The following is a 27,534-nucleotide window of genomic DNA, read 5'->3' on the forward strand; positions in this document are numbered from 1 at the left end:
CAAACAACTCAAATAAAACGTTCTCATTATAATATATTCGTAACTTTTAATTTCTAAATTGTAATCTTTGATTAATATTTAGTAATTGTTTCTTTGAATTTCTAATTAACGTAATATTTTTTTATTAATATTATTTAAAAAAAAACTAAAATGGTGATGTGGAACCACATCAACATTCCACTAACTATGTCATTTAAATTATTAAACTTTACGAACTCTTAAAAGTTCAATGCATTGGAAATGTTGTATAAAACTCTCTTATCTAAGGTAGTGTTTGTTTTTTGTCTGCAGATCTGCGAGACGTCTTCTGTCTGCGCCGTGCAGACCACGCGCAGACATTAGTCTTCGCAGACTGTTTGTTTTTTTGAAGACTGCAGACCTAAAAATGTCCGCGCGCCCTCTTCTTGGCGCAGATGTGGACAAGAGTCTTCTAACATCTTCAGACATCTTCTAGCTTAAAAAAACATATATATCTTTATTTTTTTTAAGTTTTTTTTTTTTAATTTATATTTTTTCCAACTTTATTAATGATAAACAATATGAAAAAAAAAATTACAAAACTTAAAAAAAAAACATTTGACGATACAAACATGATATTTTTAACAAATTTATAAATAAAAATTTATTATAATAATAGTCGTTGAAGTTGCCAAAATTTTGTAAAACTTTATTTAATAGAGTATCATCAATTTCTCGAGAAAATATTTATCGTACATTTTTAATAGATTTATTTGAAAAAATCGAAGTTTATTTCCATCTATTTATGTATCAAATTCTTTGATCACTAATTATAATGTTTAGTTATAACTTTGCAATCAAAGTTGTTGGTTTTTATCAAATATGTATATGAATTAATACCATTTTTATTTTTATTTTTTATATAATAATACATAAAAGTTGATCTAGATTCGTTATATATTTATAATAAAGTCGTAAAAATATATAAAAAATTCGCTTTGAAGTTTTAAAAAACCAGTTTATTTAGATTTCAGTTTATTTTAATAGCCCGCAGATGTTAAAAAAACAAACAGTCTTCTTTTTTCAGACTGCAGACGTTTGGTCCACCTCTTCTACTGCAGAGGTCTACAGATGTGGTCCGCAGACTGCAGACATTTTGCCTCAGAAAAAACAAACAGTACCTAAGTTGTTATTTCTTAGCATACATCATATGTTTATTATGAAAAATAATTCTTAAAAAGAACGTTATATAAAATTAATATACTACAAAAAACAAAACTAAAACAAGTAGTACTAAATTTAGTGTCAAACTCTAATGATTAAAGCTTTGAGGGTTCAAAATAATTAAGAGAGTAAATGAAACATTATTGAATGAAGACCAATAATTGTATAAAACACAAAACTAAAAAAAAAAAAAAAAAAAAAAAAAAAAAAAAAAAAAAAAATCTAACTAAAAACGGTGTGTCTAGCCGCAGTGCAATTGACCACATTTGAGATGATAAATAAAACATAAATGTTTTCACTCAAACTTCACAAAATTCTTTGGAGACAATCTAATTAGGCAATATGTTACACATCCTGATGGATAGAGTATATGCTATATAACATATATTACTTCTATTCTTTTGACTCTTTTCTTTTTAAATTTTATATGCCAATTTGTATTATTTAAAGTGATGCAGATGTCAGCATTGGTTGCTACACAAACTTCATATTGCCCCCTGACTTTGAAAACACTCTTAGATTATTCATCATTCATGACATTAACAACAGATTTTTAGGATATTCCCATCTGCGATACTCATATACATATCAGCACAAATTATAAATTGTAATGCGGTTTGATTTTCCCTCAATAATTGAGAGGCATATCTATGATAAACAATGCTATTCATGCAGGAGTCAATATGAATATTTTGCTCTTAGAATAAGTCAGTAGGAAACGTCCAAACTTTACCTTTTAGACACAAAAATTAGAATAAACAATAGGATGTGACCTCTTCAACTCTTTATGTATCTAACTTCCGGTGTTTTATTGATGCGCCGCACAGCACACGCGCAACACTTGACCTTTCGCAACTGTTTGTTTTTCAAAAGACTTCTGACTTAAAAACTATTGCGCGTGTGCTGTGTGGCGCAACACTAAACCAGTTGCTTCAAACCTCTTCACGTTTTACTTTAACTTACTGCAGCAGTCTGCATACGTTAAAAAACAAACATATTTTTTTTTAAATGTTGCAGTCGTTTGTTCCACATCTTCTGCTACAAAGAGTTACAGAGGTGATCCGCAGACTTCAGACATTTTTGTTTCGAAAAAACAAACAATACCTAAGACACATCTTTAGATATGCATATCACTTATGAGTACATCAACACAACCTTGCACCCCATAAAGCAAAGATCTTTAGTTCCATCAAAAGTACAAATTAATTACACTTCATGGTTAGGAGTAAATAGACATGTCTAGATTATTCTAAGTGTTGGATGAGCGTGGATTTCTTTCTTTTTGGTTGCCATTTCACCATATTATGCTTATACAATACCACTTGGAGGAATAAGAGTGGCCTTTGACTTGTAATTGCCATTTGTTATCATTTAAACATCAAAAACCAAACCCCTTTATAATAATATTATTATCATAAACCCAATTAAATTATGCCATTAAAAATAATAACCCACCCACTTCAATTTTGAATAAGTTCCAACAACATATCTTTGGCCTAGTAGTACGATGAGATGCCAAAGGTTCAAGTCCCGTCTGAATAATTAATTAACAATTAATATATCATACATAATTCAAAACTAGTAGTATTAAAAATGACTCATTTTTTAACTGAACAATTTGGGAGGTCATAGCACTTGAGATCCTTTGGTGTGTGATTTCTAAATCGTTTTACCTAATTACATGTTAGGCTAAATTTTGTGATGTTATGCATTTGATCCATAATTAGCAATAAAATCTAACACAAGTTGACCTATTTTTCCTTGAATAGGTTGAACTTGTATGCTTAGGATAGGAGCACACCATTAAAAAAAGAGTACTATATACGTATGCAAATTGAATATTTTATGTTTAGGGTAGGAAGAAACGTCCAAATGTTAACTTTTAGAAGCAAAAAATTAGAATAAACAATCAGATGTGAGATGTGACCTCTTCAACTCTTACTCTCATTTTGACAAGATCTTCTCCTGTATTTATATATAAACACATCTTCATTTAGAGGATAGATATTATGTTTAGGCCTTTAATTATATAATTTTTTATGTTTAGGAGAGATATTATGTTTAGCCGAAATAGACATTATGTTTAGGTCTTTAATTATATAATTTTTTATACTTTTGGTGATTCTCTAATGTGGGAAACAAACGAAAACAAGACATCCATATTCAATACTTTTTGCTCGTCGTGTTCATCTGTCAAGAAGATTATGAATCTTTTGGTGATCGGAGCATAAAATGAAAATACTATGTTGATGCAGCAGCGTTTAATACAACACTTCTAGAAAGGTGTTCATTCATGATTCAACAAGTATTACCATGCATAATTATAGTTTCGGAGCATCTTCAATTTATTTTATGATTTTGTTTTTAAATAGAAACTTACTCCAAAAGCTATAAGAGTCGTGAAAAATGCTTGCATTATACAATTTTCGTGAATTGAAACGTTATGGTAATAATCTATTTTCTCATTTTCAAGGCAATATGTTACCCATTTGACAATATCCTATAACAATCGTGTCTTTGATTGATGCAACACAGCATGAGTATCAAATGTGGGTGTGATTGATTTTAATTTATTTGTTTATTAATGGATGACTTCAAAGTGTAATTTTAAAATTTATCTATATAACAAATCATACGTATAAACTACTAAATTTAAGCGAAAACCCCAATAAAATCGATAGAAAATTACTCCCTATATTTTAAAAGTATACTTGACAAATCGTTGTTAGTCAAAATAAATAAATAAATAAACTACTAATGACACTATCATTTTTGTTATTATAGGTAACACAAATTATAATTTACAAAAATTTGAAATAAAAAAATAATAATATATTACTATTTATTAGAATTCACCTTGAAATAATCTAATAAATATTTCCCTCCATTCCAATAATGTCAGCTTGTTTTGGAGTCATAAGCAACGAATGTGCACAAAATGAAGCACAATTGTGTGAAAATGTGGGAAGCGAAGAAAATGGAGGGAGAGGGTGTTCTTCTTCCTCCCAATCCCATCGTAATCTTAGGAAAAAAACAGGGGTTTGAAATCGAAAGACTCTCTGAGACACATACACACAATGCTTCTCGGAGATTATCTTTATAAATTCAAAATTTCTGAAACTTGGCATTGGTTTGAGAAACAACGAGAATCAATAGATCGATTTGGTTGTGATTGTTGAACCCGGATCCGACAACAGTCGGACCCACCTTCTGCTTTCCCCCTCCCCTCTCCTCCCATGGTGGCTTCCTTCAATTCGTCAGAGTGATCGAGCGAGAGAGTGAGAGAGAGAAAGAGGAGATTGTAAATTCATTAGCCTCTTGATAGTTTCATTAATTACAGGTCTCTCTCTCTCTCTCTTCTTTCTCTCTCTATACGTATAATTCATTGTTTGTATTGTCAGATGCATTATTTTCCTAATTCTCTCTCTAAGAGTATAATTTATTGTCTGTATTGTTAGATATATCTCATTATGTAATGAAAAGAAGTTTTCAAATCCAAATTATATGCATTATCTTCCCCAATTTTTTGTTTTCATGCTTCTTTTCGATTTGATACATTTAGCCATTTTGTTGTTTTTATTTATTTCTTATTTTTGTTCCCTTTTTGGTGAATCTTGCATGATTCCAAAATTTCGAACTATGTTGTTATCTGTTGCATTGGACATAAATTATTGTACTTTTGGGAATATCTATTTGTATGTCTACACGTATGAGATATCTGTGGCTTGAATTCTATTTTATGTATTTTGGGTTTCATGAGGTTGGCATTTAATTCTTGTGAATTGCAATAATTATTTCTTTCTCATTTTTTTTGAGTCTTGTCATTATATATTATGCCAATAAAAACATGAACAACGATAAAACACAAAAGAACAATGTACTTTATATAAATGAAAGATTAATCATTAGTTAGGGACCATTTGCTTTATTTTACTCATCACGCTTTCATCTTATCATACAATTTAGTTATTTGATTTCCATTGAAGAGGTTCATTTATGTCAAAAAGTTCTTTCAGCATTGGAAATTTGAACTATCTGATTGATGTTTATCGCAGAATTCTTGTGTTAGGAATCCTGATATCGGCTTTGTTGGAATATTTTTGCAGCTTGCTAAGGTAAGGTATGTTTTTTATGTCCAATGGATTTTACTTAAAGTGATACCACTTTTTATAGAAATTATAAATGGAAATTTTTTTTACATAATGTACTAAAAACATTTCCCATGCGGCCCATTTTTTACTCAAGACTCGATAAATTTTGTAGGGGATATTTTCAATGATATGAATGGGGACATTAATGTCTTTTGTACCATATAAGAAATCTTAAGTTAAAATGGTCCCACTATTTTTTGTAGCGAAATAATTGTCATGTTTTGGTACAGCAATCTAGTCTACTCTTAATCACAAGTCCAATACACACCAAAAATAAAATAGTAAAACATAGGAATCTTGTGTCTTGTCTAGTCATATACTATATACTTGGAAGTGGGTCCCACCCGTATATTACTAAAAATATCTTTAAAAAATCTCTTTTTTATTAAAACCCCCCTCCTCGGCACCCATTTATGCCTAAAAAAACCCAAATTTTCATAGTTTTATTAGTTCATATGTTTTTTTGTAATAAAATGGAGACTCCATTTAACTTTCATCCACTGAATCTATGTAACAAGTGGGGCCTACCTCTTACATATGTCAATGTTAATATTCTACCAACTGTCGGCTTTTAACTCGTATCAGTTTGGGGATCAACTTTTGGGGGACCCGGAGACGTTTCTTGATGCTTTTGAGGGATCAAAGGATTTGTAGTTGTTTTATAAATACGTAAAAAAATGGGTAGTTGTGCTTCGAGCCCCGTGAAAACAATCAAACCAAGGAGATCACGGCGTCATCGAAGCAAAAAGACACGTAAGCACGACAAAACAAAGAAGAAGGGAGACGCTGATTCCATTCCCGTTCCTACTGGTGGTGATGGTGATACTGATAATGTTGATAGGATGTCAGTTTCTCAGGACTCAGTGTCTTCCTTTCGTACTTCTATACCTAGTCACACCGAATCACACACCAATGCTAATGGTAAGGGTACAATCTTCTTTTCTTTTTAACTTGTGCAAGAAATAACAATGTATTTTTATTTATTTATGTATTATAACATGAACATCCCACTTAATTTTTTTTTTTTTTAATTAAAGCGTTCTACTTTTAGTTTTTTATTAAGGCGATATACTACGGATTGTACTATTTCGTAATAACAAGTGAAAGTGGGATGTTATAATAAATAGATTAATGAAACTATGTTTTTATTTCTAGTTTTTTTTTATTAAAGCTTCTTTTTACAGTAGACGACCCATTTTTTGATACGATTAGCAGCATTGATGGTGATGGTGATGGTGCAGTATCGGAGGATGATTTTGCTAGCGTGCATGGAGGTAATTACTTCACTTCGTATAAATAATTTATTCAACCATTCTATTTGTTCTTAGAAAAATGGGGAAAAAAATTTTTTGAAGTTCAAATAGGCTGGGTTGATCAGCCAATATTTTATTTGTTAGTGATATATGTAACACAAATTGATCCATTCTCACATAAAGGGATTGAAATAGTCCCCTCGAGTTTGCAAGAATGAGCAATTTTGGACATATCATGAAAATGTAAAGGCAACAAAAAGACCATCGTTCTTTGGCAATATTTGTCTAAAGCCAAAAGATTGTCCTTTTGGCAATAAAAGGCCGAAAACATGGTCTCATTGGCAAAAAGATGATTTTTTGGGCCATAAAATAAGTAAAGATAGTGTTTATGGCAACAAAATGCCAAAAAAGATGGTTCAAAAAGTCAATAATAATTGAGTAAGATTTCACTAATGTCATACTGATTCCCAGTTTGTTTGATTGTTTGAACTAAAGACGATGATGGTGATGATGATGAACCAAACGGGGAAGGGGAAGGGGATGAAGATTATTTCCAAGTAGACGATGAGATTATGACAAAGAAGACATTGAAGCAAGATAAGTGTTCGACAGATTTAGAAGATGCATACTCATCATACTACTCAGTAGGGAATCATGGTGATTCAAGCCCTACAAACAAATTCGGACGTAGTTATAGCAGCTATAATGGTTGTGATAAAGATGATAAAACCCAATCCCATATCTTGATGATGTCTGGTGGTGGACCCCACTTGTTCCCTTCTGCTAGTTTCCACGATCAAATCTCCACCACTCATCATTCCGTCTCACAAAATCATACCACAAAACCCACCGTTATTAAGCTTGCTGTAAAACGAGCCACCGATGGAGACGACCAAACCCACCGTATGTCTCTGTCTACAACACTTTGTACTTTCCTTCATTTATTTTCACATTAACCCCTTCAACTTTATGGGTTGTTTCAATAAAATCCAGGTGCTACAGAGAAGTTCTTTTATCGTCCCCGAGCCGGATTCTTGATTCCGTGTTGTACGGATGAAAAACCACTTGCGGGATGTTGGTCGGCTATCGACCCCTCAAATTTTACTCTCAGAGGCGAAAATTATTTCAAGTATGTAATTTTGCAAACAATTAAATTAATTAATTCTTTATTTTTATCACATTTTACTATTTTAACCTAAATATAATTGGAACGCAGAGATAAATCGAAAAAACCCGCTCCAAGTTATAGCCCTTACATTCCATTTGGTGTCGATCTTTTTATATCCCCTAAAAAAATCAACCACATTGCCAAACACCTCGAGCTTCCTTCCTTACAAGGCGATGGCAATTTGCCCCCCCTTCTAATTGTCAATATTCAGGTTTCCTTTTCTTTTTCTTTTTTTCTTTTCTCTAATATCCGAAATGTACATATTATGTTCATTTGTTGTTATGTATTATATACTATATATACAGTTGCCTAGTTATCCTGCTCAGATGTTCCATAGTGACAGTGATGGTGAGGGGTTGAATCTTGTTTTGTATTTCAAACTTTCTGAAACCTACGAGAAAGATATTCCCCCTCAGCTTCAGGACAACATTAAGGTAATTTAAATGCCTTATTTTATATACATATACATATATATACCATAGCATAATAATACTTGCATACACGTGTACAGAGTTTAGTGGATGATGAAATGGAAAAGATTCGGGGTTTCACAAAAGAAACAACAGTAGCTTTCAGAGATCGGTTGAAGATCATGGTGGGTGTGGTGAACCCGGATGACCTTGTCTCAAGTAGCACAGAGAGGAAACTTTTGCATTCTTACAATGAAAAACCCGTTCTCTCACGCCCTCAACACAACTTCTTTAAGGGATCAAATTACTTTGAAATTGACCTTGATATTCATCGCTTTAGTTACATAGCAAGAAAAGGATTAGATGCATTTCGTGAACGCCTAAAACACGGGATTATGAATCTCGGCTTAACAATTCAGGTAATCTAATCATCAATTCTTGATTTATTATTACAACTTTTTCCCTCCCTGATATTCTTCTTGTTAAAAAAAAAAAAAAAAACAAACATACAGGCTCAAAAACCAGAAGAATTACCCGAGAAAATCCTTTGCTGTTTGAGATTAAACAAGATTGACTTTGTCAATCATGGTCAAATACCCACATTAGTCGCAGATGATCACAATTCCTCTTGAAATCATTCTTCCTTCTTTTCTTTGTAAAATGTTCCTCCTGCCCACTGTAAGTACAGCTGCAATCCCAGTATAAAAAAAACGGTGAAATTTTTGCTTAAACAGAGTAAGAAAAGTTTAAAAAAAGGTAAAAAAAAGTAAAAACTTTTCTTTGTTTCTTCATGTCAATTTTGAGTGGTTAACGATACACGGGTCATTGTTATGTAAGATGTTGTACATATTGATGTATTCGTTTTGTAAATACAGGATCATTTTCATTTTATAAACTATTGCTTTAGTTTCATTTCAAACTGTTTTTATTTTTGTATTATTGTATTTACCTCCATCAAAACAGGATATATAAGTTTCTTGAACGTGGTCAATCGTTATCAGAGTCGTTCGTGGGAACTGGAACCTGTAATGAAATATGGATTATATTATAAATCATTATTAATTATTAAATCATAAAACTTAAAAACACAACTATATATTTTACTTACATTTGGTAAACTGTGAGATATATCAAAAGAACCACTGCAGACCCTTCGGTTTCTAAAACCCCTGCTGCTCCTACATTCTCCATCGGCTGAAGAAGAATATATCACACACACCGCCATTGCGCCTCCACGTTGGGTGCTGCCGCCAGTCGCCGGATGTTTCTGTTTCTGTTTCTGTTTCTGCTTCTGCCGCCGTGCTGCCCACACAAAACCACCATTTGAAGGTGTGGGTTGTGTCGGAATGATGTCAGATTCACCGGACCTTTCTGTATTTTGTGAATACTCCGACACCGTGTCACGGAATCCACCAGTGATGCCATTGTTTCTGTCTGGATTCACCTTTGTAGGACCCACTTTACGGAAGCTAGTTTGTTCTTGGCTACTTGTTCGCACCATTCTTGGATTTCTCGCACCTCCAGATGCCCTAAGCATGCCACCTGGCTTCTTTCTGAGACTTTTCAATTCATCAACGTTATTTTACCAAATTGCCACCGAAAACAACTGAAAAGCGAAACCTACTAACCTACATGCTTCCTTACGGACTTTTGCATCGATTTCTTTATTCGGGGGATACTTCGGCAAGCTAGTGAGATCACACGCAAAGGGTTTCGTTTTGAAATACTGTTTTAATTTAAGATCAAAAAAACGAGAAACTTCTTCAAGTCTTGATTTTGGTCGATGAATTGATTTCGTAAGCTGCGAAAGTGAAACATACCTCGGATTCTAGGGCAGATTTAGCTGTCCCCCGTTTGTGAGGCTCTACGGAAAGTAAAGTCTCGATAAGGTCAATCGCAGCTTTCGGGACTTCTTTACATCTTTCCCGAAGGGTACTTTCGTAATTACGATGAGGTTTAAACATTGTTGCGAATGGAAGCTTCGACTTGTTCCAATACCCATCAGGAGGAGTCCCACACAGCTTGAATATTTTGTGCAATTGTTCCACCTTAAAAAAACATCGTGTAACAATAGCAATCAATCCCCAACATTAAAAGGAAAGAAATAAAAAAGTATATATAAAAAAATGGAAAGCTCTTCCCTATTTTTTTTTAAAATGCAAATACTAATTTGACAAAAGCTGCCATTTTTTTTTGTGTCGGTATAAATTATAGCTTCTGTACTTACTTCGGTTATATTAATACATACAGAAAAAAAAATGAATGTCAAAATTGAAAAAATTAAAACTTATATCAAAAAAAAAAAAAAAACTAGTGTTTTTGTAAACTTTATTTTTCAATTTTGATACGTCGCAGACCATGTCACTCATGTAACGTTAGCATACAACCGGTTTGAGCAGTAAAGAGGTCAGAATTATAACAAATGAAAAATACAGTTTCAAATTAGAGACTAAAAAATTACGGTATCAAATATCAAATTAGAAACAGATGTTAATAGGACAAAAACTCAGACAGCTATAGTTTATGTATTCAACCTCAGTTCGTGCCTTGAGGATCGGTTTGCGAAGAAAAAGTTCAGCAAAAACACACCCGATGCTCCAAAGATCAACACATGTCCCGTATTTTGTACACCCTAAAAGAAGTTCGGGAGGCCGATACCACAAAGTCACAACATGACTAGTCATCGATTGAGTATTCCTTTGACAATAAAAATTCGCAAGACCAAAATCCGCAATCTTCAAAATCCCTTCATTATTCACTAAAATATTCGCGGTTTTTATATCTCGATGTAGTACTCCACGTGAGTGGCAATGCTCGATTCCGTTCAATAGTTGCCTCATATAGCATTTAATCTGCGCACCAAAAATAACATCATATGGTTTGTGGATCGGAATCGAAATGTATCAATGGAATTGGAATTGGAATGGAATTACGTGTTACAAAACCTGGGAATCACTGAACTTGATGTCGGGGCATGATAGAAGGCCGGAAAGATCGTGTTCCATGTATTCAAAGACGAAGTATATGTTGCGTGATAAGCGGGAAGTGATTATTCCTTGGAGTTTTATGATGTTAGGGTGGTCGAGCTTACGGAGGATTGTGATCTCTCGAGCCATGAACTTGATACTCTCTGGAAGTAAAATGTCAAAACGCACCTTCTTCAATGCAACCATTTTGCCACTCTCGATGTGACGTGCTCTGTAGACACAGCTATATGTACCTTGTCCAATCTGAATATGAATGGATACAAATTTGGTTTACATAAGCATATTTGAAGAAGAAGATACAAGGATTTAAGTAGTGTAATGAAGTCATGGTTTGATTTCAAGAGAATCTTTATACCTCTGTAACATAGAACATAGTAATGGAAGAAATATTGGGATTATGAAGACTGAATTGTAGTATCGTGTACCTTTTCGAATCTTTGGAAGCTATCGGATTTTAAAGGGAGCCAACCGTGAATGGCTTCACCGGCGACGGCACTAAGCCAAGAGGGCCATCCAGCGGCGCCGGCGATGTGTTCTGCTTCAGTTAACCTTCCAAAATTGAAATTAATCGAATCGGAATTTGAAGTTTCGGATAATGGATCATTAATAACAACGTGATTGTCCTTGTTCTTACTGATCCTATCATCGTATCGTCTACGTGCTCCCTTGTTGATCTTCGTCGATGGCTCAATTGGATGATCGCGATTATTATCATGATCGTAATTCTTCGAAGACGAAGAACCCAAAAAATGTGTGGAAGAATGTGAATCGTGTAAGGGAGAACTGAAAGACCTAACCACATGTTTGGAACCGATGCAACCCATTGCAATTCACACGAAATCCATCAAAGGAATTGATACATTTAGGGGAAATAGGGGGGAGAAATTGGGGAAGAATTGAGAGAGAAACCCTAAAAAACAAAAAACAAAACCCTGATTATTGACACTGTCATCCAATTCCTGAAACAGTGATTTTAGCATCTGGCGAGATATGCGGAGAGAATATGAATTTAAATTGGGAGAGGGGGAAGAAGAAGAAAAGGAAAGTAAAAGAGAGCGACATTTGTGGGTCCATGTTGATTGATTACTTCATTTTGGTGTGCTCTGCAACAGAAGAGTTTTAGAAGAGAGAGGGAGACCGAAAAGGTGGTTGAACAGTGAGAATCGACCAACCGCTAATTTCAACAAACAACTTTACTTGAAAATGTAGCACGCCCTTCTGGGTCTGGTCACGGATCCTTCTTTTTTATTTTTTAAATGTCTATTAAAAAATAATAATAATAATAATAATAATAATAATAATAAATAAATAAATAAATAAAAAAACTGGTAATGCAGCAAACTATAGCTTTTATACTATGACTATTAAAGTTTATTTTATTTTATTACAAATATATATAATTAATGTTATCGACATTATTTGCTCACCTCGCCTTTAGAACATTCAGGAGTTCGATGTGAGAGTTGAATGTGATATGTGAGAGTTGAATGTGATAATATGTCTATGTGTCATTCAATGAATAAAACTCCAATATTATGAGATGACGTCTTGGCATTCAATGAATTTGAAATGCAATGATCATTGAACTCTTCAATAAAAAAAATTAATTCTTAAATATTTATTATAAATTACATTAGGTTACAACTCGTGGGAACCACAGACAAAAAATTTATAATACATTTATATTATTAATAAGAGTTAAGTTTGTTTAAAACTTTTTGTATTGATTATTTAAAATTAATATTAATATATATTTATAAAACATAATATAAATTTAAGTATATTGTAAATGATTTATAAAACATAATATAAATTTGAATAGAGCTTAAAGCGAAACACAATGAATAATATAATGACATTGATATATAAAAAATAAAATATAAAAGAAATGTAATAAAAATAAATTTAAAAAAAAAAACACAATTGTTTGAATTAAAAAACTACGAAACATTTATAAATTTCTAAAAATTTCCTTATACACAACATTGGAAGTTTTGTTTGTAAGTCTAACATGCTTATCTAGAATTAACAATTTCAATCATTCTCTACTTTGAACTCTAGATAAGGCAACATACAACTATCCATGTGAAAAAACAGGATCTTTGAGATACAGACCAACATTCGATAACGACTGGCCCTGACTTTTATTAATTGTCATTGCAAAGCATACGGCCAATGGAAATTGTTTTCTTTGAAATTTGAAGGGAATTTTTTCAAAAGGACTTAAAGACATTCTTGAAATAAAAGTGTGGTTTCCAATATTACTTCCAGATATGATAATTGCCTTAATAACACGTTTGCCCAAAGATTTTACTTGTAGCCGAGTGTTGTTACATAAGCCATTTTTCTTATCAATATTTCTCAGTAACATAACTGGAACACCGACCTTTAAAATTAACTTGTGATTTGGCAACCTGATACTTTAAGACCATTTAAAACATCTGGAGAGTATAAATTGACATCAAACTCATCATGAACAAACTCAGATTGGCAAAGACTATCTGAACTTAAATATTTTACTTCGTATCTGGGAAACAATGATAACAAACGATCATTTATTTGTTGGGCAACTTCATTTTTTGGAGCAAGTATTGCTCTTTCTTGAAAATAACCTGTAACGTTGAAGTTTTCCAAAATTGAAGAATATACAAACTCAATTAATGAACATATAGGATCATGTGGATCATTAATAAGAATATCATCCGGAACATCAATAATCGTTTCACCATCGTTCGAACCACCAACTTTTCCTTCTCCTATGTCCAAAATCCAGTTTGCAAAATCCTTTATCTCTTGAATATTAGATGGATCCCTTCCAATGGTGAGCCTCATGTTTATTGTTAATCTATAGATTTGCATTGTTGCCATATATGTGAAGAACTTAAAGAAACATTAACAATGTTTTATCTACCACCTCCTTGAACAACATGTAGAATTTGTTTAAAGAATCCTCCAAAAACAATTGCTTTTCCTTCAAATGGAATATTTGAGTTGCTAGACTTGTCAAACCTACATACATCTTTTAGAGTTCGACTAAAGCTTCAAATGCATGATTGTGGACCATAGGTGCCTCATCCCAAATAATCAACGAGGTTTTCCGTACTAATCTGCTGATTTCACTATCAAACGGTATCGTACAAACATAATCCTTTGTAAGATTCAATGAAATTATAAACCGAGAGTGTGTTGTCATTCCTCCAGTCAATAATAACGATGCAATACCACTTGAAGCAACATTTAATACTATCTCACCATTACATCTAGTTGTTGCGGATATTGTCTTCCAAAGAAAGGTTTTATCCGTTCCACCATATCCATACACAAAAAACACACCTCCTTTCTTATCCTTGACTGTAGTCATGATATCAACAAAAATATTGTGTTGCTCGTTTGTTAATGCAATAAACATATGATCAAACTCTTTCTTTAAAATCAATATGTCATAGTCTAGCTCCTCCTTTGACAACCCGAAATATTTGGATCAAGCAAGGTCTAAATTGTAACCTTATTACAATGAAAACCTTGAATACTAAAAGGGCATAGGTGCTTGTACATGAAAGTATACATTTTAGAAATCACATATAAGGTAACCTCTTGAAAGTAAACAAGTTTAGCAAGACAAAAGTGAAACAAGTAAATTGGAGTTCAAGTTGCAATAAGTCTTAAGTAAACAATGTAATCTAACAATGTCACAACTAGAATTTTAGGGCCAGGGTTTTCCTATTTATGAAAAAGATAGTTCTTTGTGTAACTATGTAACGTCATGTTTAAATGTGAACCAAACTTCAATGTTATACCGGTTTATTGATCCATAATTTATGTTCTAGTCGAAACCTCCTCGTGTAAGTCAAAATCAAGCCCAATAAGCCATGATCACTCAACTTTGGGCCTTAACCCAAGCCTTATCGGTCCAAACTTTCTAATGGACCTAGACCTTCTTATTGGGCCCTTCTTGGGCCAAAAGCCATGTTTAACCGTATTATGGGCCGAGAGCCCATATTTGGGCCATAGTTGGGCCGAAAATTCTTAATCATCATAGCATTGGGCCATAAACCTCCTAATGGGCCTTATTGGACCATGATGAATTATGTTAAGGCTTAATTGGGCCAATACCTTCATGGAGCACTTATTGGGCCGAGAACACCATATGGGCCGAGAACACCCATTGGGCTTATGGTTCTCGGTTACACATAAAAAACAAGCCCAATTGATTTTCTTCTCCCCTCTCTAAAATCCGATTAGCCCATAAATATATATTAAAAAAAATTATTTGATTTAAAATTGGTGACACCTCACCATTAACTCACATATAACCATACAATTCACATCTCATGTATCTAAGCAAAGTGTATTAGCCATTAAGTATTACCCATTAATCTCTTTCCCTCTCCTCTTTATTTTCAGCCAAGATGTCCATCTCTCTTATTACCCCATTTCAACTTTCACTCAATTATTCCTCACTCTCTAAATCTTCAAGAAGCTCCCTCATTTTCCTCCTAGAACTCGTGAGAGTGTGTGTGTCTCAAGAGATTTTCATCAAGTTTTATCCTCTTGGTAATTTATTATCATACTCAAGTTGTTACTTTCGTTGTATGCTAAGGTTATTCCTCATAAACACTTTATTTTTGTGTTCCTACTCCTAGAACTCTCTAAGTTTGAAAATCTCTTCAAAGGAGCAATCTAGGCCAAAAGTCATCTTTCCTTCCTCTTCAAAAACCGATCTAACACCAAGGTGACTTCATACCCCTTATTTTCATGTTTTTCCATCTTTAGGGGAATACAAGCTTGGTTTGGTGTTTAATCTTAGTATTTATGCATACTTGTGTGTATTTTCATGATATGTTTTGTAAATATGTTATGAAACTATGTTAAACACTCATAAACTCGATATATCTTCCACGGTTTGTGTCACAACTAGCAACTTTCTATTCTCGTGTAATCATTCAACTATTGTAAAACATATATACTAAGTAAATATCACCCAATGCTAATTTAAATTCACTTATTATGTTCAACAAAAGGATCTGGAAACCCTAAGAATCCCGGTTTGAGTCCATATTGGACTAGGATTTCCTTATTGGGCCTAATGGACCAATAAGCATCCAATTCAATTATTTTGGACATGGAAACCCTATTTGGATTTTAAATGAACCCAATTCACAAATGTATAACATTTTGGATCATTTGAGCCTAGAATGATTCATTCTAACCCTAATGGGCCTTATTGGGCCATATCTAATCTAATTAACCTTAGTGAGCCATAAACCCATCCTTTTTATTCTATTTGGGCCGTAAGTGTTTCCAAGGGCCCAATGGGCCGAAAATTTTATGATTAGGCTCCAAAAATCCTAACTAAGGTTGAATGGGCTCAAATTATTCCATTCCTACCTTCTTGGCCCAAAATCTATGCCCAACATCAATTAACAAAAAAATGAGGGTTGATGTAACGACCCAGAATTCAAGACTAAAAATTTCTTTTAATAAAACATTACTTTAAGCAAAGTCATCATTCCAAAACATAATCAGAGTATTAATTTTCAAAACACATGTTCATTATCAGAGTAAACATTCCCAGGCTGTCTAATCTATGGTGTGTGCCATGCGATCACCTCGAGCTCTTCCCTCCGCTACCGGAAGTACCTGAAACCAAAACTGAAAACCGTAAGCACGAAGCTTAGTGAGTTCCCCACCCTACCACATACCATGCATAATCACATACTGCACATACTGGGCCACACCCACTATCTTGGGCCTCGCCCCTACCTCGGGCCTCGGCCGCTACAACGGCCCTGCCGCTCCAGGCCCCACCTGGCTTCGAGCCCCGCTCGGATACAGATCTGTTTCATTTAGGCCTTGCCTGTCACAGGGCCTCACCCGCCAACAAATAACAACACATAAACATATCACAACACATAAGCTAAACTCATACGACTGATCCTGTCCTAAGGCCTCGCCTATCCTGGGGCTCGCCCCTGACCTGCTACTGATGAGCCATGGAACCCCGTCCACTCTCCTACTGGTAGTGAGATACGGGCCCAGCCCACTCTCACTCCTTCCCTAACTTGGGCCTCGCCCCAGTTCTGCTACTAATGAGATATGGAACCCCATCCACACTCTGCTATTGGTGAGATACGGGACCTCGCCCACACTCACCTCCCTACCAGGCACATACATGTATCACATAGACAACAAGTATAAACTATCATATAAACAAATCCTTGGGCACCCGCCCGCTATTAATGGACCTCGTCCTGAATATCATGCTAGCATACTGTGCCTAGGGCTAACCCCCGGGTCTCCTACTCATAACTACATGGGCCGGCATTGTGGCCTTAGACCCATTCACACGAAGGGAAACTCACCTGCACTGGCTGAACTTGCTGATGATCTCACTAGCTGCTACCCGACAACTCACTGAACTCCTGCTCCCCTTGCTCCCCGAACTACCAATATCAATGCAACATTGAGTCTAACTGACCCCCGAAAGACAACCAAGTCAACCCTAGTCCAAGTCAAAGTCCTGGTCAAGGTCAACCTTCCAGGTCAACCCTACTCGCCGAGTCACCCTACTGACTCGCCGATTCATATATTCAGAATCCTTCCTTTCGCGTCTCGAGTCGCCGAGTCTACCGATTTCTGAGTCCTGACCTGACCAACTCACCGAGTCTCCATCCGAATCACTAATTCGAGTCTCAACTCGAAGGGTTTGGGGTTTACAACCTAACTCGCCAAGTACAAGGCAACCTTCATCTGACTCGACGAGCTGTTCATCCCACTCGTCGAGTTGCTCCTAATCTTTATGCTACTCGTCGAGTCCACTTCAAAGGACTCTCCAAGTCCATTCAGATCTCCTTACATGCATAGTACTTTTGAGTCATGCATGGACTCCAAACTGTAGATCTACCCTTCCCAAGCCTATTCCTCATGTAAATTTGCAAACTTTACGTGTAGAGAAGGAGATCTAGGCAAAATACACCATAAACTAGGGTTTAAGGCAAAGAGGCTCCATAAACAACTCAAGGGCTGATACTTTATGCTTCTCAAGACCATAAAATGCTTAGATCTGGAGTAACAACTTCAGATCTGGCTTCTAACTCAAAAGAATAACATTATGGCTAAAAAGCCCCAACAACCACACATAGATCTAGGTGCACAAAGGGTCCAAGAACTAGATTATTACCTCCAAATGCTCAGAATCGTACTCACAACCCCAAATCTATAGTCCTTTCTTGCTCCTCCAAGTTCCCTCTTCGTTCTCCAAGCTTTAATGCACCTTCCAAGGCAACAAATGGCTCAAATAGAGGATATGGCAACTAGGGTTTGGTGTTCTGGGTTAGAGAGGCAGTAAAGGAACCCTAAGGAGGAGAATGAGGCGCTTAAATAGGCTCCAAGTCCCGAATTTAGGGTTTTCCTCGCACAGACCAGACTCGCCGAGTCCCTCTTGGTCGACTCGCCGAGTCGGTCACTTACTCCTCGACCCGGATCCCGCTCGGACTCGCCGAGTTCATCCTTGGACTCGCCGACTCACCCTTTAAAATTAGGGTTTTCTTTCCTTTCTTGACCTTCCAGACTTCGGGTGTTACAGTTGACTTTCGAGGTGCCACCTCCATATTGTTCACCATGTAACAATGCATGGTCTCCCGTATTTCCATGCAAAGTCGCCTCATCCTTTTTTCCCCTCTCTTCTTGATATCTCGGCTAAGAGCTAAGCACACACACCCACATTCTTCCAATCACTCTCAAAGAAGCTCCTCCTTCATCCAAGATCTTGAAAATTGGCTAGAGTTCTAAGGATCTTCATCAAGTCATTCCAATCTTTGGTAAGTCATTGTCAAACACAAGTATCTTCTTTCATATTAACATGAAAAACTCCTTCTTACATAGTTTTATTCCATTATCACACCTTAGAATCTTCATAAGTTGGAGATCCACTTCAAGGTGTTGCTAGGACCAAAATCCTTTCTATTCCTTCTTCAAAAACCAAAACATAAAGAAAAGGTGAGTTTATACCCCCTTGTTTTTGGTTTTTACATGATTTTTGGGGGAGAATACAAGTAAAATGCATAGATCTATGTTTTATATGCATGTCTTGTGTGATTTCTTAGTTTATGTTGTAAAAATATGTTAGATATTGGCAAATCACGACTTCTTAAGTAACATTGAGTTAAGATCCATAAACTAAGACCCCCTATACATCAAACTATCAAGTTAAAAGTGTTATATGTTTAAGATAAAAAAAAATTAAGGCAAAAACTTTGTTAAGGGCCAACATTGTCAAGAAAACAAAAGACAAGGGTAAAAAGTAACAATTATCTTTTATACGGATCAAAAAGTTCCTACTTGTATAAAAAGGGATTTTTCTATTAAACATACTTTCCAAAGGGCCAAAAACGTAAGTTTTATCTTAATGGGCCAAACTTTTGGGCGTCATGGTTTTGGTCCAAAAATTTGCGAAAAAGGGAAAGTTTTGGGACTAAAATGTTATTTGAGCAAAATTTAAGGAATAAATGTAAATAAACCAAATTTAGGGGTGAAAATAACATTTATTTCCAAATTGGACCCAAAATGTAACTTTTATTAAAATTGGGCCGAAACTGTAATTTTTTACAAAATGCATTTTTCTGTAAAACTGGGCTATAAATGTTAAAATATATATTTTTTGGACTAAAACCGTGAATTTCTAGACATTTGGGACAAAATTGCAGTTTTTTACAAATTATGGACTAAAGTGTCATTTTTACAAAACTTTCGGCCGTAATTGAAAATTTGAGGCTTTTGCCCAATAATTTCGTTTTTACAAAAAGTAGACTTTTCATCATAAATCTGGTAAACATCGAGCTAAAACAAACATCAGAACAAATACGAATGGATGAAATGCATCGTTAACTATTTTATTGGGTTAATATTCACATTACATGCTAATTGGGCTTGGAATGGAAATTCACATGCTAGTAGATCGTAACTATACCTTTGCATAATCATTAAACTTCGTATACTTATATATGTACCTTTCGAATACGAAAACATACCACATATACGTAAACATTAAACATAGTACAAAAGGGGTGAGAATTTAGTGAGACATATCGGTTGCACCTCTGAGTGTACAATCGTAGCCTGTAATTATAATCAGAGTTTCCTGGAGGGAAAGCGGGAGTTTATGTATAGATCTATACTGGGTGACCCCCCACATCTTAGTTGTTCGCTACAGCTAGACTATGCCAGTCTAGGGCGACAAAATCTTGAGCAATATCGGCATTTGGAAAAATGCCAAGACGGGTAACCTAGTCATTATCATGCATGGTTATAACAACACATATAGGGATTCAATACCAAATTTAACATTTCGAAGATTAACTCTTCAATTGTGTCAATGCAAAACGACTTATTTAACGATACAAGAACCTAGACATTGTTATAAAACATAAAATATCGGATTTTCTGGAGAAAATATTCATATACATTTATCACTTATGTACAGTACAATGAATCTAAACTACACTCATATATGTTATAACTATGAAATTCACACATGCATTTATACTTACTTTTCACATCATTTTCAGACAATTTACATAAAATATCGGATTTTCTGGGTTTTTGCGAAAGATACAAATACTTTTATTCAACCATATTTATGAACTCACCAACATTATATATGTTGACCGTTTTCAAAATAACTTGTATTCTTAGGTAATCGTTAAGCAGGAAGGATTTTCAAGAATGTATGGATTTATTTTGTGTAACATCACTTATCGTACTTTTAATACTTGAAACTATGTAACTTATAACAATGTATTTGATGTGAACAATGTTGGTTGTTAAATGTAATGTTGTGATGAATGTGTTATGTTTCATATATATTCATTGTGATGATAATTCAATTATTAGTCACACGAGCCCCGTGACGTTTCCGCCATCTGGTTTGGGGGTGTGACTGGTTGGTATCAGAGCAATGTTTATAGTGAAGTAGCATATCTAACCATACATGATATGCAACTATAAACACAATGGGACTAAATAACTCTAAACAAAACAAAAATTTCACACTTACATGTGCATATTAGGATAATAACCTGACAATATTTAATAAAAGCTTTTGGAGGAAGTTGAACACTATGATTAAACTTGGGGAATTATGTAGTCATATTAAGGATAAATATAACCTGATCAACTATATTTATTAAGAATATGACCAACATGTGTTCGGGAGTAATCATAGCAGGAAATGAATCCAAAAGCCTACCCCACTCTCCAATAACTCTAGGGACCCAAACATGAATAATTAAAAATACGATGAGAGTAATTAAAATATAACTTATATATGCACTCTTGTGTAGTCAGTATGGTTGGTTTCCACCTCCTTGGAGATCCTTATTTTCCCGACCAAGGAAATAATTGATGGTTAGAAGAACCCGATGAGGAACTAAAAAAGGACCCTGAGGAAGAGGAGGAAGAAATTGAGGAAGAAACTGTGGAACCTATGCCTGATGACGGAGAAGAAGTGTCTGGTGACGACAACAATGATGATTCGAACGCAGAGTTCGTAGTCATCAACCCACCATACCTAGTGAGGGTGACGGCTCACGGAATGGGCCTAGTGACCCTACACCGCCCTAGGGTATCAACATTTGGAAGGGGAACAGACAGTAGGGATAGCGACCCCCGTTTGGCATAACACGTGAGTTCTATGACTTAAGGGATGGAGGGCCGGCTAATCGAGCATTTCCATTCACGGTGAGACGGTTAAGGGATACTGAGGATCTGGCACAAAGCTCCACCGACCAGATACACCGAATGCGAGCAAGAGCTGCACGGGCAGAGCAAGAAACGCGAGAAGTTATCCGGGAGTTCCACATGAGGCAGGTGAGGTGGGAGGCCCAACTTCGAGACGTGGAGCGACAGGTTTCCCGCCTTCAAGGAGCGTCCATTTCCTCAACACCACTCGTTGGCCCATCTCACTATGACTAGATCTTTCGTCAGTATTATGTTTATGTGATCAATGCTATGTACTATCGACTCTATGTTTAAGTAACTACACCACTCATAGGGTCGTCATGTTGCCAGATTTTATATTTCTATGTACTGTATGCCTTCTGGAAAATTTTCTTGTATCAAAACTATTAGTATTAATGAAAATGTTTTATGTTTTATCATGATGTTGTTATATGCTATGTGTTTTACTTCCTTGTTTTATGTCAATATGTGAAATTACTTAAGTACATGCTATACCCATAGTCTATAGGATCAAAAACTCTCAAAAACCATAGGCACTCAACATCTTTCCATTCCATGATAGAAAGATGCCTCAAAGACCCAACCGTGAAAACAACGCAACACCAACCCCACCGGAAATAAACTCGGTTGCATTCTAGGCAGCAGTGTCCGCTGCGAACGCTGCATCACTTGCATAGATTCGCAATGGAAACAACGGAGAAGGCAATGGATAGGGAACCGTAAGTACAAATCAAGGAACAAACCACGGAGCCGCATGACCATGCTCCTACAAGGATTTCACCAACGCCAAACCTCAGACCTTTAGTGGGACAGGAGGCGTTATAGCCCCGAAGCGATGGATTGAGAAAGTAGAATCTGTTTTTGAAATATGCGGGTGTCCGGATGATTGTAAGGTCAAGTTCGCAGCCTGCACATTCATTGATCAAGCCCTCTCCTAGTGGAATGACCATGTTGAGGCCATGACACTCCCGGTGGCAAACGCGATGCCCTGGGAAGAGCTGAAGGATATGATGTTGGCTGAATAATGTCCTAGAGGTGAAATTAAGAAGATGGAACAAGAGTTGTGGAACCTCACGGTTCAAAACTCTAATATCGACGCATACATATCCAGGTTTAGTGAGTTATCTCTTATGTGTCCCGGAATGATCACCATGGAAGAGAAAAAGATTGAGAGGTTTATCTGGGGACTGATTGCACCTATTCAAGGGAACGTCATTGCTGCAAACCCTGAGATATTTGATAGCGCTAAGAGACTGGCCAAGAAACTGTAAGATCATGGCAATAAGAAGGGTGCCAAAACATTGGAAGCGGAGGGTAAGAAGGAAGAAGAGAGTAAGAAAGGAAGAAACAACAAGAGAAATGGAAAACAGAACTCGGAATCATCTAAGAAGCAATAAACTGTGACTGTTCACGCTGCAACTCAAGCCACCACCACACCACATGCTCCAACCTCATCCATGCCAAATGCTTTGAAGCAGTACTCAGGAAATCTCCCCAAGTTCAATAAATGCAATTTCCACCACCACGGGCAGTGTAGAGAGATGAGTTGCACTATGTGAAATCGGAAAGGCCATACAACAAAGTATTGCAGGACTCAGCTTCAACAAAACTAGATGACACACAACAACAATAGAACCAATGTTGGAGCCAATTATACCTGCTACGGATGTGGGAAAACCGGGCATTTCAAGCGAAACTTCCCCAATGCGAATAATCAAGGGGCAGGAGCAACAGGGAGAGTGCTGACAATAGGTCAGGGTGAAGCAGTGCAGGACCCAGCCGTTGTTACTAGTATGTTCCTACTTAAGAACTAGTATGCATGCATCTTATTTGATAGCGGAGCAGGGTGAAGTTTTGTGAGTAATAAGCTCAAACATTTACTAAAACAACAACACCAGAAGCTTAATGAAGCCTTCACGGGGGAAATGGATAATTGGAAGACTGAATCAACTATGGATATCTATGTAGGGTGTACACTAACGCTAAATAATCACATCTTCCAAATAAACTTGATGTCTGTAAATATTAGAAGTTTTGATGTGATTATCGGCATGGATTGATTGAGCCCCCATCATGCCAGTATTATGTGTCACTAAAAGGTCGGTCTCCTTCGTCTTCCTAATCATGAAACCCTAATAATCTACGAAGATAAACGACCAATCGAATTTCGAATCAAGCTAGTGCCTGGAGCCACTCTGATCGCCAAGTCACCCTATAGGTTGGCTCCTGCTAAAATGCAAGAATTGTCAAGCCAACTAAGTGAACTCTTGAATAAAGGATTCATTCGACCAAGCTTCTCTCCATGGGGAGCTCCCATTCTTTTCGTTAAAAAGAAAGACAGATCATTCAGGATGTGCATTGACTATGAGGAACTGAATAAGCTCACCATCAAAAACCAGTATCCACTTCCATGAATCGATGATCTATTTGACCAGCTTCAAGGAGCTAGTTACTTTTTAAAGATAGATCTGAGATTCGATTACCATCAACTTAAAGTCCGAGATAAGGACATTCCTAAGACTGCTTTCTGAACTCGTTACGGTTATTAAGAATTTGCCATGATGCCCTTCGGTCTAAAAAATGCCCCCACTGCATTTATGGACCTCATGAATTGAGTCTGTCGCCCATTTCTTGATAAATTCGTGATCGTTTTCATCGATGATATTCTCGTATATTGTCGCAATTGGCATTTTGCTAGGGAATTCTATTCCCATGTAACCATCATTCATTGTAAAAGCGAATACTCTATTCACGTTTAAATACATCTCATATGTTCAACTAAGGGTTGGAAACCGTAGAAATCCCGGTTCAAGTTCTTTATGGACTAGGACTCTCTTATTAGACCCAATTCACAAGTCTATAATATTTTGGACCATTTGGTCCTAGAATGATTCATTCTAACCCTAATGGGCCTTATTGGGCCATAGTTAATCCAATTAAACCTAGTAAGCCATAAATATATTCTTTTATACCATATTGGGTCGTGAACTACCCTAAAGGCCCAATAGGCCGAAAATTTTCTTTATGGGCTCCATCATTTCGAACCAAAGAAAGAATTGGGCGAAACTAATTTACCCTCCTTCCTCCTAGCCCAAATCTCGGCCCATGTTTAATAAAAAAAAGTGGATTAACTAGCAGTAGACACATCATTATTGTATGATGGACTTCCATCATAAATCTCATGCATCAAGAACTTCCATCTCCTCACTCTCTTTCTTCACTCCCTTCTTTTTCTTCTCGGCCTAAAGCACCAAACACACACACACACACACATCTTCTCTCAAACATCTCCAAATCTCTCAAGAACATCTCTACTTGCTTCTAAGATTTTCGAGATTTAGAGCAATTTCAAGAAGGTTTACCACCTAGATCATCATCTTTGGTAAGTTTTGCTTAGAACTATGATTTAGCTTCTTGATATCTTCAAAGATCTCCTCTTACATCCATATATTTTTTTATTATGTTCTTAGAACCGTCGACATCTTCAAGATCTTTTCAAGAAAGTGAGCTAGGCCGAAAACAACATCATCTTCTTCCATTTCTTCTTCAAAAATCGAAACATCAAAGAAAAGGTGAGTTCATACCCCCTTGTTTTGGTTTTTACTTGTTTTTGGGGGGAGAATACAAGTTTTTTTTGTGTAGATCTATGTGTATATGCATGGCTATGTGTGTTTTCCATGAATTATTTGGTGATTATGTGTTGATTTCTTCATTAATCTAAAAATATGTTAAGAACTTGAAGTTTATCACTTAGATCTTCATAAGAACCTTGAGAAAAGTATGTTTTATCACATATAATACATTTAAACTAGTAGATCTGAGATTTTTACACTTTAAATAGCAAAAACGAGTGTTGTGTTGTAAGATCTACAAATTAAACTCATAAAACAGCCCTTGACATGAAAATTTTGGCCCAATCTCGGAGTGTTTTGACCCTCTTAATGGAAGTATTTTTCAAAACTGTTTTGCATGGATAAAGTTCAGACTTATACCTTTAAAATGAATACTCTCATGTTTTCATACGATTTTTCTACAATTTTTGGCGAGTTTTACAAAACTGCCTATCAAATTTGAAATACTTTCGGACCAGCCTGTGAAGGTGAGCAATTTCACACTTGTTAGAAGCCATTAAAAATTATGAGAAAAATTGTGAACAACATAGAAAAAAATTCCAAAATTCCAGAATTTACAGATCCAAAGATGATTTTTCTACAAATTTTCCAAAAACCAGGTCGGAAAGGCCCAAAACCAGAAAATTGTGTATTTCCACAAAAATCAAGCCAAAAATAATATTTTGACAAAAATGGGTTTAATATGTTATTTTTACCACAAACTAGTCATCAACACAAGTTTTGAACAAAATGGATACTAACGTGTTATTCTTACAAAAATTGGGCCTTAATTTCTAAAATTTTGGCTTATTGGGCCAAGAACATCATTTTTACAAAAAGTGGGCTTTATATATCAATTTTGTAAATAATCAAGCTAAAATAAATAAAACAATAACAAACGGGTTAAAAACGATATTCATATTCTTATTGGGTCTGGAAATAATATATATGTTTAGTGGGCGTTAGTGTCATTTTACATGTATATTGGGTTCCGAATAAACATTCATATTCCTTTTGAGCCTGGAAATAATACACACGTATAGTGGGCCTTAGTGGTCCACTTACATGTTTATTGGGCCTGGGAATGGATTTTATATGTGTTCTTCTTTTTATGTTATTTTAGTGAATACTTGAGCCAAAACCAATGATAAACCAACAAATGGATTTAATTTGATTATTTTCTAGGTTATTGGGCCTTAGTGGCCCATTATTATGTGTGAGAGGTCCTGTATATGTTTATTGGGCCTCATTGACCCATTAACATGTGCAACGGACCTTGGATACTATTTGTGTGCTATTTGGGTCTGTAAATACTTTACATGTGAAATGGGCCTTAGTTGTCCTTTTATATATATTTTGGGCCCATGTTATATAATCTCATTCCAATTAGGTCTTGAATGATTTACATGTTTAGCGATGTCTTAGTGGTTCACTTACATGGACCATTGGGCCTGGAAGGAGTTTATACATTTTTCTTCGCGTAAATTCGGTTAAGGATCTAGTGAGTTTTTGTCGGTTGGCACCTATTAAGTGTACGATCGTAGTCTGTAGTTATAACCAGAGTCTCTTGGAGGGAGAGCGGAGATTTGTGTATAGATCTATACATGGATGACACCCCACACCTGAGTTGTTCGCTACAGTTAGACTAACTCAGGTGCTGTTTGTTTTTCCGAAGTGAAACTGTCAGAAGTCTGCGGACCACTTCTGCAGCCCTCTGCAGCAGAAGAGGTGGACCAAAGTGTTGCAGACTGTACTGAGAAACATGTTTGTTTTTTTAACGTCTGCAGGCTGCTGCAGATATTAAAAAATTTAAAATAAAGTACTTTAATAAACCGAAAGTAGTTTTTTAATACCAAAAATTTAATAACTGTAATCTTAAAACAATGAAATAAAATTCAAACAACCAAATTAGTCTTACAATAATATTTTTAAATAAAATTCATACAACCAAACTTTAATAATTATCATTCCATATTTTGCATCAATTGTTCGGCAATTTCATCTCGTAACTGAGTCATATATTCACGGTCCGATG

General features: G+C 35.5%; 3 protein-coding genes across 7 annotated transcripts; 1 reads left to right on the forward strand and 2 right to left on the reverse strand.

Moving 5' to 3' along the window:
* Positions 1–4,222: 4,222 nt before the first annotated feature.
* On the forward strand, positions 4,223–9,076 carry LOC145043975 (DUF1336 family protein (DUF1336)). 4 transcript variants are annotated; one of them, XM_078992770.1, is made up of 10 exons: positions 4,223–4,522; positions 5,238–5,302; positions 5,919–6,254; positions 6,521–6,607; positions 7,082–7,489; positions 7,580–7,715; positions 7,803–7,965; positions 8,060–8,188; positions 8,266–8,583; positions 8,677–9,076. In XM_078992770.1, the coding sequence occupies exons 3-10, from the start codon at positions 6,011–6,013 to the stop codon at positions 8,794–8,796; spliced, it is 1,605 nt and encodes a 534-aa protein (XP_078848896.1). In that variant the 5' UTR covers positions 4,223–4,522; positions 5,238–5,302; positions 5,919–6,010; the 3' UTR covers positions 8,797–9,076. The 4 variants fall into 4 exon arrangements, with proteins under 4 accessions (XP_078848896.1, XP_078848893.1, XP_078848894.1 ...); XM_078992767.1 differs by having other exon boundaries at positions 4,224–4,522; positions 6,518–6,607; XM_078992768.1 differs by having other exon boundaries at positions 4,224–4,522; positions 5,238–5,297; positions 6,518–6,607.
* On the reverse strand, positions 8,558–12,299 carry LOC145043974 (cyclin-dependent kinase C-2 C-like). Of its 2 annotated transcripts, none has more exons than XM_078992766.1 (8): positions 11,577–12,299; positions 11,110–11,394; positions 10,699–11,016; positions 9,985–10,212; positions 9,793–9,890; positions 9,273–9,717; positions 9,114–9,187; positions 8,558–8,852 (listed from the first exon to the last, which is right to left on the reverse strand). In XM_078992766.1, the coding sequence occupies exons 1-7, from the start codon at positions 11,973–11,975 to the stop codon at positions 9,152–9,154; spliced, it is 1,809 nt and encodes a 602-aa protein (XP_078848892.1). In that variant the 5' UTR covers positions 11,976–12,299; the 3' UTR covers positions 8,558–8,852; positions 9,114–9,151. The 2 variants fall into 2 exon arrangements, with proteins under 2 accessions (XP_078848892.1, XP_078848891.1); XM_078992765.1 differs by having other exon boundaries at positions 9,273–9,723.
* Positions 12,300–13,545: 1,246 nt separating this feature from the next.
* Positions 13,546–14,019, reverse strand: LOC145040867 (uncharacterized). The gene has a single exon (XM_078988757.1). The coding sequence runs from the start codon at positions 14,017–14,019 to the stop codon at positions 13,546–13,548; it is 474 nt and encodes a 157-aa protein (XP_078844883.1).
* Between the last annotated feature and the right edge of the window lie 13,515 nt (positions 14,020–27,534).

This window comes from Lactuca saligna, chromosome 4 (genome assembly GCF_052625555.1).
Source record: "Lactuca saligna cultivar CGN05327 chromosome 4, ASM5262555v1, whole genome shotgun sequence".
NCBI lineage: Eukaryota > Viridiplantae > Streptophyta > Magnoliopsida > Asterales > Asteraceae > Lactuca > Lactuca saligna.